Here is a 16,743-nt window from a genome sequence, read left to right as displayed (position 1 = left end):
AGCAACTAGCAACTACTCCACAGTCACATGGTTCTGAATATAGTCATGTCTATTGTGTAACACGATAGACAGTGACACTCACCTTTGAATGTATGTGGTACAGGACAGAGTTGAGGACAGGAGTGTTGGATGCACAGGTAGGACGTAAGAAGTACACAGTGGTGGGTGTGGTCCAAGCCACTATACTATAGACTCCTTCATGGCGTCCTTGGTGTCCTTTTTTGGTGAAATTGTCCATCCAGTGAGTGAGAGTGTAGGGGTCAGTGAAAACACTCATGGCCTTGGAGAGTGAGTTTATTGGTATATTCTCTAAAATATTCATTTTCCTTGTCCATTCTTGCCAAAACAGTCCATTGAAATATGCTAACTGGCGTTTACAAGCTATAGTGTTTGAGATGTGTTGCATCCGGTTAAGCCCCGCCCCTCAAAAAACGTCACATTATTTACAAACTGTGTAGGGGTCTATTGAAAATTCAAACAAGCCAGTCAGAATAAAGCAGCACTACCTGCCATTGGAGATAAGACTTTTCCCCATGGGTTTATTTAAACAAAAATAGACATTTACGAACTCTAAATGGTCCTTACAATATAAAAAAACAGGCCTACACATTAAAGATGAAACAGGGACTGAGCCACATAGTATCCAGAAATCTGTATCTCTACAGCACCTTCCACATGATGCTACCACTGTCCCTTACTCCAGTATGTGCGGCTGGAAGTTGGAAAGCATACTCACCACATACCAGATGTGATTGATGATCTCTAACCTTGTATCAGGAATGCTGTCTGACACTATCTTGAACTGTTTTATTTTAGCGATGGCCCTCTGTACGTGGACCCCGTGCTTCACCGGCTCATCTCCAGCCGTCGTTCGCGTCTCGGACCTCGAAAACGGCGCCGGGTTCAACCGCAGCCCGAGTTCCCGCATCTCTTCCTCTACGGAAAAGCCTTCACCGGCCATCACGCCATCGCCTCTCTGCAGGTAGCCGGTTTCTATGAGCTTCTCCAGCAGCGGGAGGATGCCGCACTGTCGGACTACCTCCTCGTCGGACGTGGACCCTGCGAAGAGGGCGGATGAAAAAAGCACAGCGCCACGGGGGTCGCAGACAACTAGAGATTTTAGGGAGTTTGTGCTTTGGTCCAGTGACGTTGGCCTTTCCGCTTTCAGCTCCGTGCAGACGAATATCGCGAATGTGGACGGGTGGTCTGCTTTGTGGGTTTTCGGCATGTTCTGCGCAATGACGTCTCGGTGAGGCCAAATCGGTAATTCACCCAATACGTCAAACATATAACGGATACAGGAGTTGAAAATGTCACTCGCTGTTTGCATGTTTATGTTAAACCGAAAGGCTAGACTCTTCAGGTCTTCGTTGTTGCGGAGTTTCATTAAAACAAACAGCAACTGGCTACGGAGCGGCATCTCGGCAACCTGCCAATCACTGCACTTGTAGTTTAGGAGCACGTTGGTTTGAGTGTTGCGTGGATCATTTGGGAAGCCGAATATTTTGCACAGCTGGTTGAATTGTTCATACGTGAACCCAGTACTGTATCCCATCATGTCAGGGATTTGGCTGCTTTCCAGTAGTTCAGGTGTTAGCGTTCTCTTTTTGAGAGTGCTAATTTGTGCTTTCAGCCTTTCTATTTCAGTTTCTTTTAAAGACAATTTCAGCTTCATGTTGTCTTTTTCTTCTTCTAATCTCTTCTCCTTTTCAGTGCTCTGCTCCTCCTCGGGCTCCGTTTTCAGCTGGGATCCAGGAAGTGGAGGTGGCTTGGGACTCTCTGTGAAGCAATAATGTTTGACTGTTAATGGTTTATCGGTTAACTTTGTTGCGAGCCAACCAGACGACCCGCCCAAGTTTGCTCTGCCATCCCAGTCGCCATATTGGTAGGAAAGTGTACTTCTATACTGACTATTCGGTCGGAGCAACTAACTAAACAACCTGAGGCTGTTGGGCCCCAGGATGCCAGAATGATCGGGGACAAAGTGGAAGTTGTTTTATAGGATTCCCAAAGATATAGATATAGATGATGGAGGGAAGAGGGACTGTTGGGCTTTTAGAGATTAAATGCCCTTCTAAGAAGAGCTTCACAGAGTGTACCATGCCCAACAATATCAAATCACGGGGCAGCTTGGTCTCACAGGTGTGTCATGGTCTAGAAAGAATACACTTTGATGTTGCAAAGTGGGAACAGATGAAGCAAGATTGGTGTATTTTTCTTTGACTACTATGTTAAATACCAGTGGTTCTATTCTTACATACAGGGATTCTTGTTTTATTCTCATGTGTCTGGCACTGCTGTAAGTTTGTTTTGGCCTCTGAACAGAGAATGAATGCGCCAGTAAAGGAACTACTGGTGTAACGATTCATCTACTACATCGATGTATCGATTAATATTCTTAAATCCATCTGTGGTCGGCAAGTTCCTGGCGACATATATCAATGTAACATCGTTTTAAAAGGTAATCCATCGGTTTTATTGATACTAGGAGATAACACACTGGATTTAAGCACAGCAGATTTTATATGTTTTAGTTTTTTAGCACTTTAAATGATAAAGATGTTAAACGTTACTCGATTCAGGCTAATGTTTTGGTTTGTTTTGACATTGTCTACCTGTATTTGGTTCTGTAATTGTCTACTGCATGATTGTTGTTTTGAAGTCTTCTATGTCGGGCTCACTTACGCTGATTGATAATGAATCAATGTTGATTAATGTGGATTGTCCCAATTAAATAAACTAATAATAACATCATGCTATCATGCCAATATATTCTATAATTCAACACAACTCAGAGGTAATAGGACTGGGCAGGATATTCCACTCCCGCCTGATAAGCTATTATTAATCTGAAAGGTTCCCATCACTCACCTCTGTCAACAACAAGCTGTTGAGTCTCTTCCGCATCGTCAGTGCTGGAGGTGGGGGATTCCTGCACACGTAAGCTGCGTCTGTACACGTCGTTTACACGTGATTAAATACCTAGCTTCTGTTACATTGTGCGTCACCTTGTTCTATTTGCAATAACATTAACGTCAGGCTAAATGACACGTGCTAACGGGTTGAATACTTCAGATCAAATATTACTGGCGTGTAACGTAGGCCTACCGTTGCTTGCTTGTCTTTCGACAGCCTCCAGGCTGGTTCGGCGCTAGTACAGCACGTGCAGGGTTCGGATGCTCGGGAGTAGGCTTTCCATTTACAAAATGCTACATCAAAAACAGAAACAACGTGAGTTTTAACCGTCTGTTGAGACGCTATGTTCAACTTTGATGTAAGTTAGCGAGAGCATTGAGACCTAAAGCCTAAAGCAACAGCTAAAGTTAGCTAGCTAACGTGAACTCACTAGCTAACTAGCTAGCTAACGTTAAGTTAAATACCGTTAGTTAAGCACTAATATTTCCCAATAGTAACCGTAACGTCGATATACGGGTTTGTATTTTTCAGCGTCTTGCTCATTTTGCCTCACATAGCTCGACGTTAGCTAGCTAGCTAGCTATCGCTGTGGCTTTAGCCCATTCTAGCCTTACCTTGGAGCAGATGTATGTGTGCTTGTTTATTTTCTGGACGTTTAGCTGGGAGTGGGGTCTCCCGCACTGCTCGATCCACTTGAGGCAACGCTCATATTGTGTCTTCGGCTTCGGGAAGGGAAAGAACACGACCTCCCCGGCCAAACTGTTGGGGTATCTAGTGTCTGACTTACATAGGCCGTGGGCACACCGCTTCACCATTTTGCTTGTCGGAGGTCGGCAGCTAGACGGACCTTGTTTACATAGTAACGGTTGCTAGGATGTGTGATTGAACAATGGCCGTTTGTCCGTTGTTTGCTCCTTTGTCTTCACTTCGATTTTTTTGTTTTTTATGAATCAGCAGTTTAAAAAGTATAATAATAATACACACATACGTCTTAATCTCTTTCATAAAAGCTACTTGCCATCTTTAAATGGAGAGATGACATATTGAAGCTGGTGGGTGACGCTAACGCGCGTGGCCGCGACCGTAAGGGGCGTGGCTAGTTCTCAAATAGTGATGGCATCTACATGACGTCATCAAGTTAGGTGGCTGGCTGGCTGGCTGGCTGGCTGGCTGGCTAGATAGATAGATAGATAGATAGATAGATAGATAGATTTTATTTTTTCACATATTTTTGATACCGTCATGATACCGAGTTTTGATCGTGTTTTAGTCAGTACATGCCTGGACTTTATTGGGATTCTGTGGCAGAACTGTTGCATTGGATCACGTCAGCTCTACGTCACTCTGTTTGACTTCCCATGCATTGTTAGGCTAAAAGATTGTTGATCAGCCTCAGTAATCCCAGTCAGACCATCCTTCTTATATGCAAATACCATCTGTGGGCACTGAGCATCCATGTTATTTTATCAAAATACTTTTGTTCCATTAAGCCAGATTTCATTCATCGCATTTAATTTGGCTGGACTCCAGACTATCCCTGCTTCATTCTTATTTTCCAGCATTGTTCACGTCACAATATGTCACTACATATAAAATATATATAAGTAAAATTTGCTAGTTTCCCGCAGATTCAAACCTAGATCACGTAATATTTTTACTCTCACAGTGGCGCCCTCAGTCTTACGATCCTGACGCAAGGGCTACAACATGAAATGGAGGCAGAGTTACAAAAAAGAAATGGTTTGGTTCCAAAAATGGCATGAAAACACATGTGAAAACGAGGCCTGGTGATCATCAACAACGCAGTTTATTCACATGTCCTCAGGCGTGATAGGTTACAGTGATTAAATCCATTTGCTGATGATCTTTGAACATAAGTCAAATGTTTTTTTTTTTAAAAGAAACCCTTCTATCTGTTCACCATAACCTGAGGCAAACACTCTGGTTCGCAGCCGGAAATTAGGGCAGAGGCTGAGAGTTTGGCTGACAATGGGAGCCAGGCAACGAGAGGTCCGGGGAGCTAATAGGGGATGCAGATGATGGAGATGGACCGGAGAAGAGGGGCTGAGTCATCCGTGGGCTGTGAGGCAGTGCAGCTGGAAAGGCTCTGCCTGCTCTGGTTTCCAGCAAACACCTGTTTCCACTCCAGAAATGACAGGCGCACCAGAGATGCGAGCTTCAGAAGCAGCGGGTGGAACTAAAACCAACGTGTAGATTGGTGGCGTGTTTATGCATCATGGTTGGGATTTGTCTAATGCCTTTAAATAGGGACAAAAATGGTTTCACTTTGCTTATTTTATACACTCAAGTCAACTCATACATGTGATTTTTCTATTGCACCACATGCATTGATAGGTCATGGATACAAACAGAGACCGGGAAGAAAGTTAACATGACTCCGAATGCTGCAAAAGACATGATTTTTTCTGAAAGAATCTGTGAATCTGGAGCAGTTCAGTCCAAGTGATTTTGTTGTTGGGAGATTGTTTTATATGACCAGATATTTTGAGGCCTGAAGTTAACGCATTTCAGTATTTATTTCATAATTCAGCCCTTTTTATATACTCTACATACACCAGGACTGTGTAATTGCAACATCTATGAGCCTCAATTACTACAATGGCGTTGCCAGAATATTTGCATGCATCTGTTGTCACTATTTTCCCTTTGTAAACTGTAGTTAGTGTATGTTTGTTATTGAAAGCCCTGCTGCTGTTCTGGAAACGGGCACTAGATGGTGCTGCTGCTGCAGCTGCTACTGGTACTGCTCAACATAAGCCGCTCCAGAGCTGCAGATTTTAAACCTTTGTGATTTGAGCACATTGATGCTGCTGTCTGTTGGTGGAGGAGAACAAAAGAGATGAGTCCTGTCTATTAAAAATATCCAAAATCGGGCGTAGTTCCGCGGTGACCCGACCTCTTTTGCATCAACCTCGCTGCAGAGGAGATGACTCATAGCGACTCCACGTGACTCCTCAGGCACGAATCAGGCGGAATCGGCTTTTCATCCTGATTTAGAAAAGTAAAGACAACATGACAACATGCAATACAACCATTTCAGGAAACGTAAAAAAAAAAAAAAATCGTTGTTTTTTCCGCCTTTTTTGGGAAGAGAGTGCTGACAAAGTCAATATAAAATGGTCAGAACAAGAGTTTAAATAAATTATGTATAATCACTTCAGTGTATTCATAAATCTGTCCATTTCTCTTCACTTCACAGTGAGCGAGCCCCTTCAGTGCGTCCTTATCTAATCCATTCCACTAATTATTTTTAATTTAACTCAAGTAATTAACATTTTTTCAGAGCTTGACCATTTTAGTCACATATGTAAAGTCTGTGCAAAATGTCTGAAAGCAAACAATTTTTCTGTTGTGAGTGCCTCTGTGTTTATCAGTTATTAATCGAGGGTATGCATTGACGTCACTGCCGCCAGTGGCCACGCCCAAACCCATCGTGACGTCACTGACTGGATTATGAATGGCGGATACTCCAAATATGGACGTGTGGGATCGTGTCGGTCGTTGAGACCCGCCCACCCAACCCAAACCTTGTTAGAAAAAATAAACGAATGAGTTAGAAGTTATGGTTAGTTATGGTTTTGTTTTTTCTTTGGCAGATATCTGTAATAATGTAACTTTTCAAATCTGTTGGTTCAGTCACCCGTACAACAGCTCTTTACCTTTTTTTTAAAAAAAAATTAATTTTACAATATAGATGCTATTAAATCCTCTGATTCAAGCTAATGCTGCTAATCTCCATGTTCAAATGTCACTTTTTGGCTGTGACATCACGTGCACACCCTCTATAGTTACTGTTGGAACTTGTTGCAATGTGTTCAAAAACAGACTGAAATAATAACAAGAGATAAATTCTCAGCCTTTGTTAGCTGTTAGCTCACATCCTGTTCACCTCCTGTGGGGCTGAGCCTCCCCTCTCCTTAAAAACCTAGTGACGCCCCTGGTGTGGAATCAAACCAGGTGTCCTCTGCTTCAATGTCAAAGCCTCTGAGTGAGTGACAGCCCAGCCTGCTCTTAAGACATTATTTTTCCATTCAGCTCTGCAGCCTCGACTACCAAAGTAGTCCGTGGAAACACAGGTCGCTGTAGACACTTAGAAACATACAGTAGACAAATATGCGTGACTTCAAGACGTGTATCTGACATACCTTACTCTTGGTAACTCAACCAGGCCTATGTGCATATAATGATTTTAACCCCTTTCACTGGCATTGTAACCACACGGTTGACCTTTTTTTGTAGTAGTAGTATTAGTAGGAGACCATAAAATGCAATAAAATTTATCATGTTGTTCCCATTTTGTAACCACATTACTAAATTATTCAGTATTTACGTTGTATGAATCTGTACAATCATGTGAACATTTTAATAATATGTCAAAATACTCAGTTTGCAGTTCATGCGATTAATTAAAAATGACTGATATTTAATCGCGATTAATCGCATTTTTTTAGTGTGGAAGTCAGAGGGTTAAAACTAAAATCTGGTAACAAAAGGCTACCATCTGATCCCTGCAGTGCATTAGCAGATCAGAAGGAGATAGCTGTGCAGGCTGGGATATCTCAGACCTCACGCTAAGCACTATTTAGCACTCTTCTCACAGAAGCCCCTCAACCTCAACCCAAAGCCCCCATTAGGGTCCCCAGACACCACAGGACACCTTGAGAAGGCCAATGTCCATTCTCTGATGAGTCACAGCTGTTTTGGAGGCGCAGGGGAGACCTAGACAATATTAGGAAGGTGGTCATAATCTTATGCCTGAATGGTGTATAATGTAGAATAAGTAATAAATATGAATAGTTTTAATGTATTGCCCTGTTTATCACACAAAGGGCGTGTACACTGATGTATTAGACCGTCTCCAGTGTCCTCGGGTCGTATATTCTCGTCTGAATGTAGTAAAGCGCTGATACAATTAAACACGGCAACCACCCCGTGTTCTTCCTTGAGGCCATTCTAGACCTTCTCCACTAACGCTGGGGATTATCACCCAGCTGTGATATCTTCTGACATGTTAACTGAGTCATTCCAGCCTAATGCAAAAAAAAACATACAAACAAACAAACAAAAACCCGCCCCTCCCTGTCTTCTCTTAGCCCCGAGCATGCACTCATAACCCCACCCATGGCTCAGCGGCATGAGACCGTCGGCTTGTCCAGAACCGGCCTCGATGCCGTCCATCTTTCTCTGATGGTTTAACGAGGTTTGCAGCCTGTCTGTCCCCTGGTTCCTGATCCACACGGACGTCACGACGTCATCCGTCTTTGTTTCATTTCCCAAAGACTGCTTGTCCACCGGGCCACTGATTCAATCACAGCCATCGCTCACTGTCAGTGAGGGTGTGGCTTGGCTGTGCAGATGTAGGAACCTGCTTGAAAGTCAGATGTACTTATGCTTTTATGATTTGGGTTAAACGTAGTTAGGGTCCCCTTATATTAAGGGGATAGAGAGGCCGACCACTATTTGAACTCATAAGCTGTATATAAATTGTGGGTTTGGAGCAGAGTGGATGGATTATACACTGTACATATTATTTATTTATTTCTTACAACTCTCACGGTCCCACATGACCCGGCTTTATGGAGTGTTATGGCCATTATGTCACATCCTGTCACTATAAACTCAAATAACTGAAGTAAAATGAAACCAAAAATTGAAACATGATTATGCATCACTGTTGTATGAACTACCTAAAATGACAGAAATCTACGGAAGCCCTAAGCGGCCATTTGTTCACATATTGTTTCCTTCGTTTTCTTGTGATAACGAGTTAATTATCTCGTTATCTCGGGAAAACAAGTTCCGTTTTCTCAAGAAAGCTCAAGGAATTATCTCATTATCCGTTTTCTCGAGCTTTCAATATATTTAATTCAAAAACAATAATGTTGTACTCACGATAATAATACCATAATATAATAGGCCTACTGTAAGGTGAGCCATTTGTTTGGAGCTTTAATGTTTGCTAGATAATAGTTAAGTTTCTGGAGAAAAAAAAGCTTTATTTTCCAGAAATAACTTGTTATCTTGGGAAAACAGAGGAAATAATATATATGAATGCATGGCCGCTGAGGGCTTCCGTAGGAGCCATCCTTGAAAATAAAATGATTTGAGTATATTTTAGTGTTTTAGTTCAGCCTAAGCCCCGCCCACTAACATGGAGGAGGTGGAGCTTATGACCTATACTGCAGCCTCCAGCCACCAGGGGGAGCTCTACTTGCTTTGGCTTCACTTTTTAGTAGCAGTTCCACAGTTCATATTTATACAGTGTATGGTTTGGATCAAAGTTAGGATCCTTTTAGCTGAAGCTACACGAATTCACCAAGTCTGAAATCTTCCACTAGCATAAAAGAGGCGGAGCTTATGACCCATAGTGCAGCCTCCAGCCACCAGGGGGAGCTGTACTTGCTTTGGTTTCACTTTAGAGGAGCTGTCGTGGCGTCCATATTTATTTGCAGTCCGTGCTTGAACCACTGAAACATTCCTGGCGTCAGTTTGCAGCTTTTTGTGGGATATTTTTACTTTTGAATATATTGTTAAAACTTTAAAAAGGGAAGGAGCCAGTGTCACCTGGAGATGTGTGAAGCTTTTAGACTGATAGTAGATAGCTGCTCCAAAAAATGGACACATAATAATAATGAGACAAGAGCAAGACCTCCAGACTGAAGAAGAGAAGCAAAGTAAAGGTTTGTCACTGGATTTTTTCTGTTTTTGCAATGATTATTGCACAGTTTTGACAAATTTTACATTTTTGACACGTAGTTTTCTCTTTGTAGCCGTTTTAAACTTCAAACCCAGTAGCTTTGTGTCTCTTTAGTTTTCATATATGTCTTTGTAGTTGATAATTTAATTGTAGTTGTAGTTGGCCAGTTAGACACTTTGGACCTGTGGACCAGGGTCCAGTGGACTCTTGCAGCAAATCCACACATAACATGTTATAATTCACCAACTGCTTCTTTATGTGTCTCTTATTTAAAAGAGTGCAATGAAAACAGTTCTTGTATTTTCGCAGATCTTTACAGCATCCATTTGTGGTAGTTTTGCATTGATTTCTTGCGGCCGTTTGTAATTTAGTCTGCGTTTGCACTCTATAGCTGCGTTGCGTCTCTTCTTAGGCCTCGTGTGTCTTTTAAAATCTTCACAGTTGCTTTATGTCCCTGGACCGTCCATATAACCTCCAGCTGGAATCATTTCTAACCCGAGGGCCTTGCAGAAATCCCCTTCTCTTCTGCGTCTCTCATGAGGTCACCTCTGAGGCTGTGGGTGTCACTGCCTTTTAATCGGTTAAACCAATCGGCTTGAACCAGCTGGGGAACCTCCTTTCAATTCACCATCACCCCCCACTGTGACAAATCTGACGGATTCAGGGTTCCCTCGTTCCCAACCCCCAATTAGACATGTTGCCTCCCCCCACCGTCCCCTGCTTGGGGACAACATGCAGGTGTAGACACAGTATATCCTGAGTGGCAGACGTGCCATGTCAAGAAACGAGTGACAGTGTCAGTAGCTGTGCAAATGCCCCCCTCTCGGTTTCTCCTTTCTTGGCTCGACTGAATTGTTGCAGCGAAAGTCGCGCAAACACTCATTATTTTTGATATATTGTGCACATGCACGGCGGCCTATAGAGAAGACGCGTGCGTGCACAGTCCGATCGCAGCTGCAGAAGAAAGAGATGTCACGCAAAATGAGCCGCTGTTTAGGGCTGTGTCAGATGCAGAGAGGCTGAAATGAGTGAATGAGAGACCCGGGGAAAACGTCACCATCTGCCTGGACCGGACTACCGGACAGCGAGCATACGAGCACCGGCCGGAGGGAGGAGGAGGAGGAGGAGGAGGAGGAGAAGGAGGAGGAGGAGTAGGAGGGGACAGTGGCTGCACTGTGTAACCGGACAGAGAGTCACTGTGCTCCTGTCGGGGAAACCACCGGCCCCGGTCCTCGGTCCTCTCGTTGCGCGGCTGAACGCTGCAGGAGGACACCGGCGGAAAGTGAGTGACTGACCGGAGGAGGAGGAGGAGGAGGAGGCGGAGGAGGAGGGAGGAAACATGGCTTCATCTCCCGTCCCCCCAGCATCTCTAGAAGGAGGGACACCTTCACCCACGGGGAACGATGAACCCGCGACCACCCGACAGGTACAGTGCCCACCCTCTTCTTTTTTTTTCTTTGCACGACCCCGATAACTGTCATTCACGCGGACGGAGTTAACGCCAAACTCCGTTAGAAAACACGTCAATTTAAGACTCCTCCGAGGATTCTGCAAACACACGCACTCATGAGCTCTTTAATAGTTGTTCTCTGACTCAGCAGAAACTACTCTTTAACTCGGCATGCATCCCACACTTTAACTCTCGCTTGTAACACAGATTTTAAACACGCCTTTTCAAGTAAGCGCTTTACGCACATGCGAAGTTAATTTTTTTACTGGAAAGGGGTCATTCTGAGTTAATTGAGTATCAGCCGAATTGGGCAAAAACACCCAAAGGTACACGCAGGAACCCGAGTCACCTTGGCACTTATGTAAATATTCGCGTGACGCGAAGGAAGGCGTTAACGTGACAGGTTTTCAGCGGAGTCCGGCGTGACGCACGGTCGCGGCGGACACGCTTGAGTCGTGTGCGTCCATGGCGGTGTCACCGGAGCGAAGGGGCTCGGCTCGTCCCGTGAAGAGGCAGCAGCAGCAGCAGCAGGCTGTGGCAGGGCAGGGTGGGCGTCTCCCCTGAGGGACACTTGTGTCTTAATCACTCCCGGAAAACTCAAATCATGTTTTCATGGCTTCTGATTAGAGATGTGCGATACCACTGTTTTTCTTTTCGTTCCGACACCAAGTAATATCAACTTTTAGATGTCTGCCTGTGCATATGAAAATGATGAACATTTGTTAATGAAATCATGAAAAAGACGTTTTATACTTTCGTATAAGAATTAAACAAGCTTCTGTTTAATCAGAGCTATTAAAGACGGAATGTGGACAGGGCTGTTCCAAGACAATGTGGGGGCCCAGGCAAAAGGCACCCCGCAGCCCCCCCTACCCCGTTTATGCTGTTTAATGTAGCATTTACACTAGAAAATTCACGGAAATATATGATATGTTACTTTTAAATAAAAAATAGTCACGGTTTGGATGGAATAATGGTATTGTTGTTGATTTCATCGGTGTTAGCAACAATGTTGACAAATGCATTACTTATAGGAGAAGTTAACACTATTATTGGGAGTACTAATTTATTGCAGGCACAGTGTTCTCAAAGCTGGTGTCATCATTTTATAATACACCTCTTCAGTTCAAACAAATGTCTCAAATAGAGTTTTAAAGCTTCAAGCTGGTTCACTGTCTAACTAGCGTTAGCTGTTGTTGTGCATTGAACTTTTTTCTGATGCTTGTTGGTACTGGGACAAAGTGACAGGTGGAAATGGCTACTTTTATTGTAACACAAGTCTTTTTGCGTGTCCTGAGAGGTAGGGTCACCTCATTTTGCAGCAGCTAGCCGCTAGTAGGGGACCCCATTATGGAGAATTGACGTTGTTGCAGCGTCTATCGGGGTTCCATCACTGTCATTGATATGGACCAGTATGAGCCATCTCTGGGGGCCTCCTTCCAGCTTGGGGCCCTAGGCATTTGCCTGCCTGTTCATATCAACTGAAAATCTCAGTGAATCAGATTAAAAAGAATCTTTCTCAAGCAAAAATGAAACTTTTGACTTTCACATAATTCTTTTTGGACCAGGTTAGAACTTGACAGAACTTGGTCAAATTATATAGTCTCTATCACTTCCCATTCATATGTTTTTGTTAAGAAACAACAGCGTGTTGACATGATCGATATGTATATTACAGTGTCACAAAAGGTGTAATCGATTCTTTAATCGATTCGGAAGTATCGATATTTCTGGATTCCTACTTTTGATCCGGTTTATGCCCGACCGATGATGGTGTCTATGTGTTTCTCAGATGTTGTGTTTCTCACTTCCTGTGCGCTGTTCCACTGAGCAGCTCACCACTCATCCAGGGCTTACGCATCCACCTTTTGTATTATTCCCGAAATCTAGTGCAGATCTAAGTGAAAGATAAATGAAGTGCTCTTCATCAGTCTGCAGGCCAACAGGCACCGTGCTCGTGAGATTTGCCAGACATGTGCTTCCGTCGGACAGAGATGAAACCGAGAGAGAGAGAGAGCTCATATTCGCGCTGCTTGTTGTCTTTCCGAATGCTGAACGTGTTTAGCGCTGATGCCTTCGCGACAGGTGTGCGAAGCGGCGTCGGCGTCACGAGGTCCTAATGTGTACACGTGGCAGGCGTGACAGGAATGCAAAGTGAGCGCCAAATTGCGACGCTCACACCAGCCGCTCTGGAACCCCGGTGCAGAGCGGTGCTGAAAAAGGATCTGAAGCTGCAGGATTCAAAATAAATTCACCAGCAATTTCCAGGTTTAACAAACCCTCTGTGGTGATGACAGCGACTACACACAGCCTGTTTGTCGTGCGTGTGTTAAGACCTTGAATCTGTTTGGGAAATATAGAATTAGGGACGTGTTTACAGTCTTTAATCTGTTGTGTAATCACGTAGGTCTCACCTATGCCCTTTCATAGGATTATGAACCCTGGCTCATAACATTGCAGATGACATTTGCTGCCAGTGGCAACTAGCTGTGGTCAACCATGTATGTATTTGGTTGGAGCCGAATTCACTTTGGACCGATCACTAACGTCTGGGGCTAATAAAAAAAAAAAAAAAATACTGAAGCAAGCAAATGCCAGTTGTCACAGTGTCTTGAAGGAACCCTCTGAGGCCGTTAGCATCCCGTCATGTAGCAATGTGACGAGGAAACAACTGGTCTGATTCAGACCGGTCCAGTTTGTTGACTTCTCTGCTGTAACGTGACGCTTTAAACATCATGTCAACGAGTCATTTTATTGCAGACAAATGCAGCTCCGCTGCTCTGGGATGACGCGTAAGGCCGAGCTGTCGCTGTTACTGTCCTGTCCAGCTTTGCACAGAGCATGCCCAAGCTAATTTGATTTATTACTATGCCAGGACGTAATCAGTTCCCAATGGAGTGGTTCCAGATCAACATTCTCCAGAAAAGTCATTGGGCAGAGGAAGTTAGGCTTAAGGCTGGTGGCTTTACAATTCTGTTAGATCAGTTAAAGTAACCTAGTAATTATATTGACACATCAATAATAATAAATATTTTGTTTTAGTCCAATTTAATTCCAATTTCAATTCCATTGCTAATACCAATACCAGTTTACATCGGTATTGCACTTTCACTCTCAATGCCAATCCCAATTCCTATCCAAACTCAGTTCCAACCCTAATAGAAGGTATGTGTTGACGTCACTACAACCTGTGGCCACGCCCCCTTGAGTGGCAAGAACATGGTGAAATGTATCAGTAAACACAGCGAGACCTGGGAAAAATGTGGATTATCAGACCAAATTAAGGACAATTGGACTCAACAATGATCCATATGAACTAGTGTGGATTTGCAAAAGTGGATTAGCCTCAGTTTCAGTTAGTTTAAGTTCATATATGATAAATGTAGCTAAATAAAAGATGCTAACACCAAGAGCTTTATTGAGAAGTACAATACTGTAGCATTAAAAGGTGATCACATATATTCATTTTATTGTTTTATTGTTATTTATTGTTGGAACTGAAATAGTTACTGTCGGCCATAACTACGACATAACAACAACATCTCAATTGTGTGTCAATCTCAATTCCAGTTCTCACCAATAAATTGTACATAAACCAGCCCAGAGCAAGCGCTAAGCTGACAGTAAACAAAAACTACCCTATAACAGGAAGAAACCATCTAATCACTGTACACACAGGAGTGCAAGACATAGCTGATGCATGTTACTTGAGAGATTGACAATCCAAGTAAGAGCTGCAGTTAAAAGTGAAATACAAAACAGAGAGCTTTTGTAAACTTAAGATTTGATCTGGTGTGTTTGCTCAAAAACACTTTGACTTGTTGCCGTTGTAGCGGCTGCTTCTTCACATTGCTGCTTTTAATAATCGCCATGGTCTCGTACCTTTGATTTGAACCACCCGTGGGAGGAGTCCGTCCGTTCTTTATTATTAAAAGGTCTTGTTTTCAGTGTCTACTTTTCTTGTTTTTGCAGAATACAGACTGAAATTACTTGTCTCTGACTCCCTTGTTTCTCCAGCTGATGTCTTCCCATTTGTGTTTGACTCACCGACTTGGATCACGCTGGTCACAGTTATCAGAATGCACAAATTTGACTGGCTGAGTATTTACAATGTATGGCAGTGTTTGCATGGATGGTATGTTATGGAAAAGATAATATGCGTGTCATCACCTTTTTACGGATCCCAACCACTACTATGTGGATATGTGGATGTTATGTTACCTTTTTGTCAAAAGTGTCCTCAGTTACATTATTTTCCTGTCCCTTGTCTGAGCTGCATTAGATCTATATATCGAGTTAAAATTTCCAAAGCTCACCATTATCACGAGCCTAGACTTTGCTGTGAGGTTAATCGATACAGGCTGTATAAAGACGGACGATGGAACTGATCCCTTTAAAGGTGAAGCCAAAGCAAGTAGGGCTCCCCCTGGTGGATTGAGGCTGCAGTGCAGTTCAAAAGCTCCACCCCCACCTTGTTAGTCGGCCACACCAAAACACTAAAATACACTTTAAATAAATTATTTTCAAGGATGGTTTCTATAATTTCAGGTTGTTAATACAAAGATGATGCAAGTGTTTTCAGCTTTGATATAGTTTAGTTTATTTGAGTCTATAGAAACAGGATGTGACATTGTGATGATTATAAGTTGCCATGCCAACTTCTCCATGAAGCAGTCCCATAGCACCGTGAGAATTGGAAAAAATAAATAAGTACAGTGTATAATGCAACATTTTTTTTTTTTTGCAGCTGGTGGAGGTAGAGCAGAGCATAGTATTAATTAACAAAAACACAAGTGAGTCTGGAGGAAGTGCGGTCGGTTCATCGATGGTCGCTCAGACTCTGGCTCCAAAGTTGCAAGATAAACGCCCCGTCTGATCAGTTTGGCCAGTGCAAAGAAGTGGAGATGCGTTGTCCATATTTATTTACTGGTGTGAAGCTGTTTGGGAGGTCAGAGTTTGCTTAAAGCACTTTAACCATAATGTGATTTGAAAGTATGGTCTCAAAGGTCTGCTTATGCCATCAGAAAATTCTGAAGAATACTACAGCCAGAAGCCAGGAGCTTTAAATCTCACAAATCTCCCAGGATACTCATGACTTCCTCAAGGCATCACTGCCCTTTTTTTTTTTTTACCCTTGGCCTCACATTAGAAGCTTCAACTATAAAAATAGATGAGTTCCTGTTTGCGGCCTCTGCAACCTTGAGGATATTCATCTCCAGGTGCGTGAAAGTGATTAACAGTGTAAACAGGCGAGTCAGGGAAGAGATGACGGACTGGATGGTTGTGTGTGGGGAGGGGGTGAGGATGCAGTTTGCCACCAGGTTTGCTCCTGTTGAGGAGGACATCTGCTGCCTGTTTTCATTTTTTTCTTATTTCTGTCTCAACCAAGGTCAGATTGTGACGAAAATATGAAGAAATCCAGCTCAGTGTTACGAGTATGATTGTCTTAGACATGGCAATAAAACAGAGGGACATAGAGAGGAAGAACAGCAATGCAGGGCTTTGGTAGTGATCAATTAAGGGGCGTTGATTTGATAGTCACTAAGGTGGCACATTAGGCTTCTTTCAGTTTCCGTCCTTTTCAGCTCAGTCTGTAATAAGAATTGACGGGGAGGGATATTGATTTAGGGCTTGAATTTAAGACGTTTGCTGGTTTAAA

General features: G+C 43.2%; 2 protein-coding genes across 2 annotated transcripts in view; one reads left to right on the top strand and one right to left on the bottom strand.

The window, feature by feature from the left end:
* Nucleotides 1–512: 512 nt before the first annotated feature.
* Nucleotides 513–3,805, bottom strand: LOC125019909. The gene is made up of 4 exons (XM_047604967.1): nt 3,531–3,805; nt 3,109–3,209; nt 2,872–2,951; nt 513–1,779 (listed from the first exon to the last, which is right to left on the bottom strand). The coding sequence occupies exons 1-4, from the start codon at nt 3,729–3,731 to the stop codon at nt 695–697; spliced, it is 1,467 nt and encodes a 488-aa protein (XP_047460923.1). The 5' UTR covers nt 3,732–3,805; the 3' UTR covers nt 513–694.
* A 7,058-nt stretch (nt 3,806–10,863) lies between these two features.
* ank2b (ankyrin 2b, neuronal) overlaps nt 10,864–16,743 on the top strand; it is a 162,230-nt gene continuing 156,350 nt past the window's right edge. The window contains exon 1 of the mRNA XM_047601090.1: nt 10,864–11,060. Coding sequence (XP_047457046.1) covers nt 10,974–11,060 — 87 coding nt within the window. The 5' untranslated portion in view covers nt 10,864–10,973. The remainder of the gene's footprint in view (nt 11,061–16,743) is intronic.

The sequence above is a fragment of the Mugil cephalus genome, chromosome 1, assembly GCF_022458985.1.
Source record: "Mugil cephalus isolate CIBA_MC_2020 chromosome 1, CIBA_Mcephalus_1.1, whole genome shotgun sequence".
NCBI classification, from domain to species: Eukaryota; Metazoa; Chordata; class Actinopteri; order Mugiliformes; family Mugilidae; genus Mugil; species Mugil cephalus.
Note: the sequence above shows the minus strand (reverse complement) of the source record. Positions and strands in the feature narration are given on the sequence as shown.

Excerpts from the sequence above, each read along its gene's own strand:
- LOC125019909 (XM_047604967.1), bottom strand. The coding sequence starts at position 3,731 with ATGGTGAAGCGGTGTGCCCACGGCCTATGTAAGTCAGACACTAGATAC. Across the intron at positions 3,210-3,530 it reads ACACATACATCTGCTCCAAG|CATTTTGTAAATGGAAAGCC; the intron begins GTAAGGCTAGAA and ends TTTTTGATGTAG. Across the intron at positions 2,952-3,108 it reads CGAAAGACAAGCAAGCAACG|ACGCAGCTTACGTGTGCAGG; the intron begins GTAGGCCTACGT and ends CGACGTGTACAG.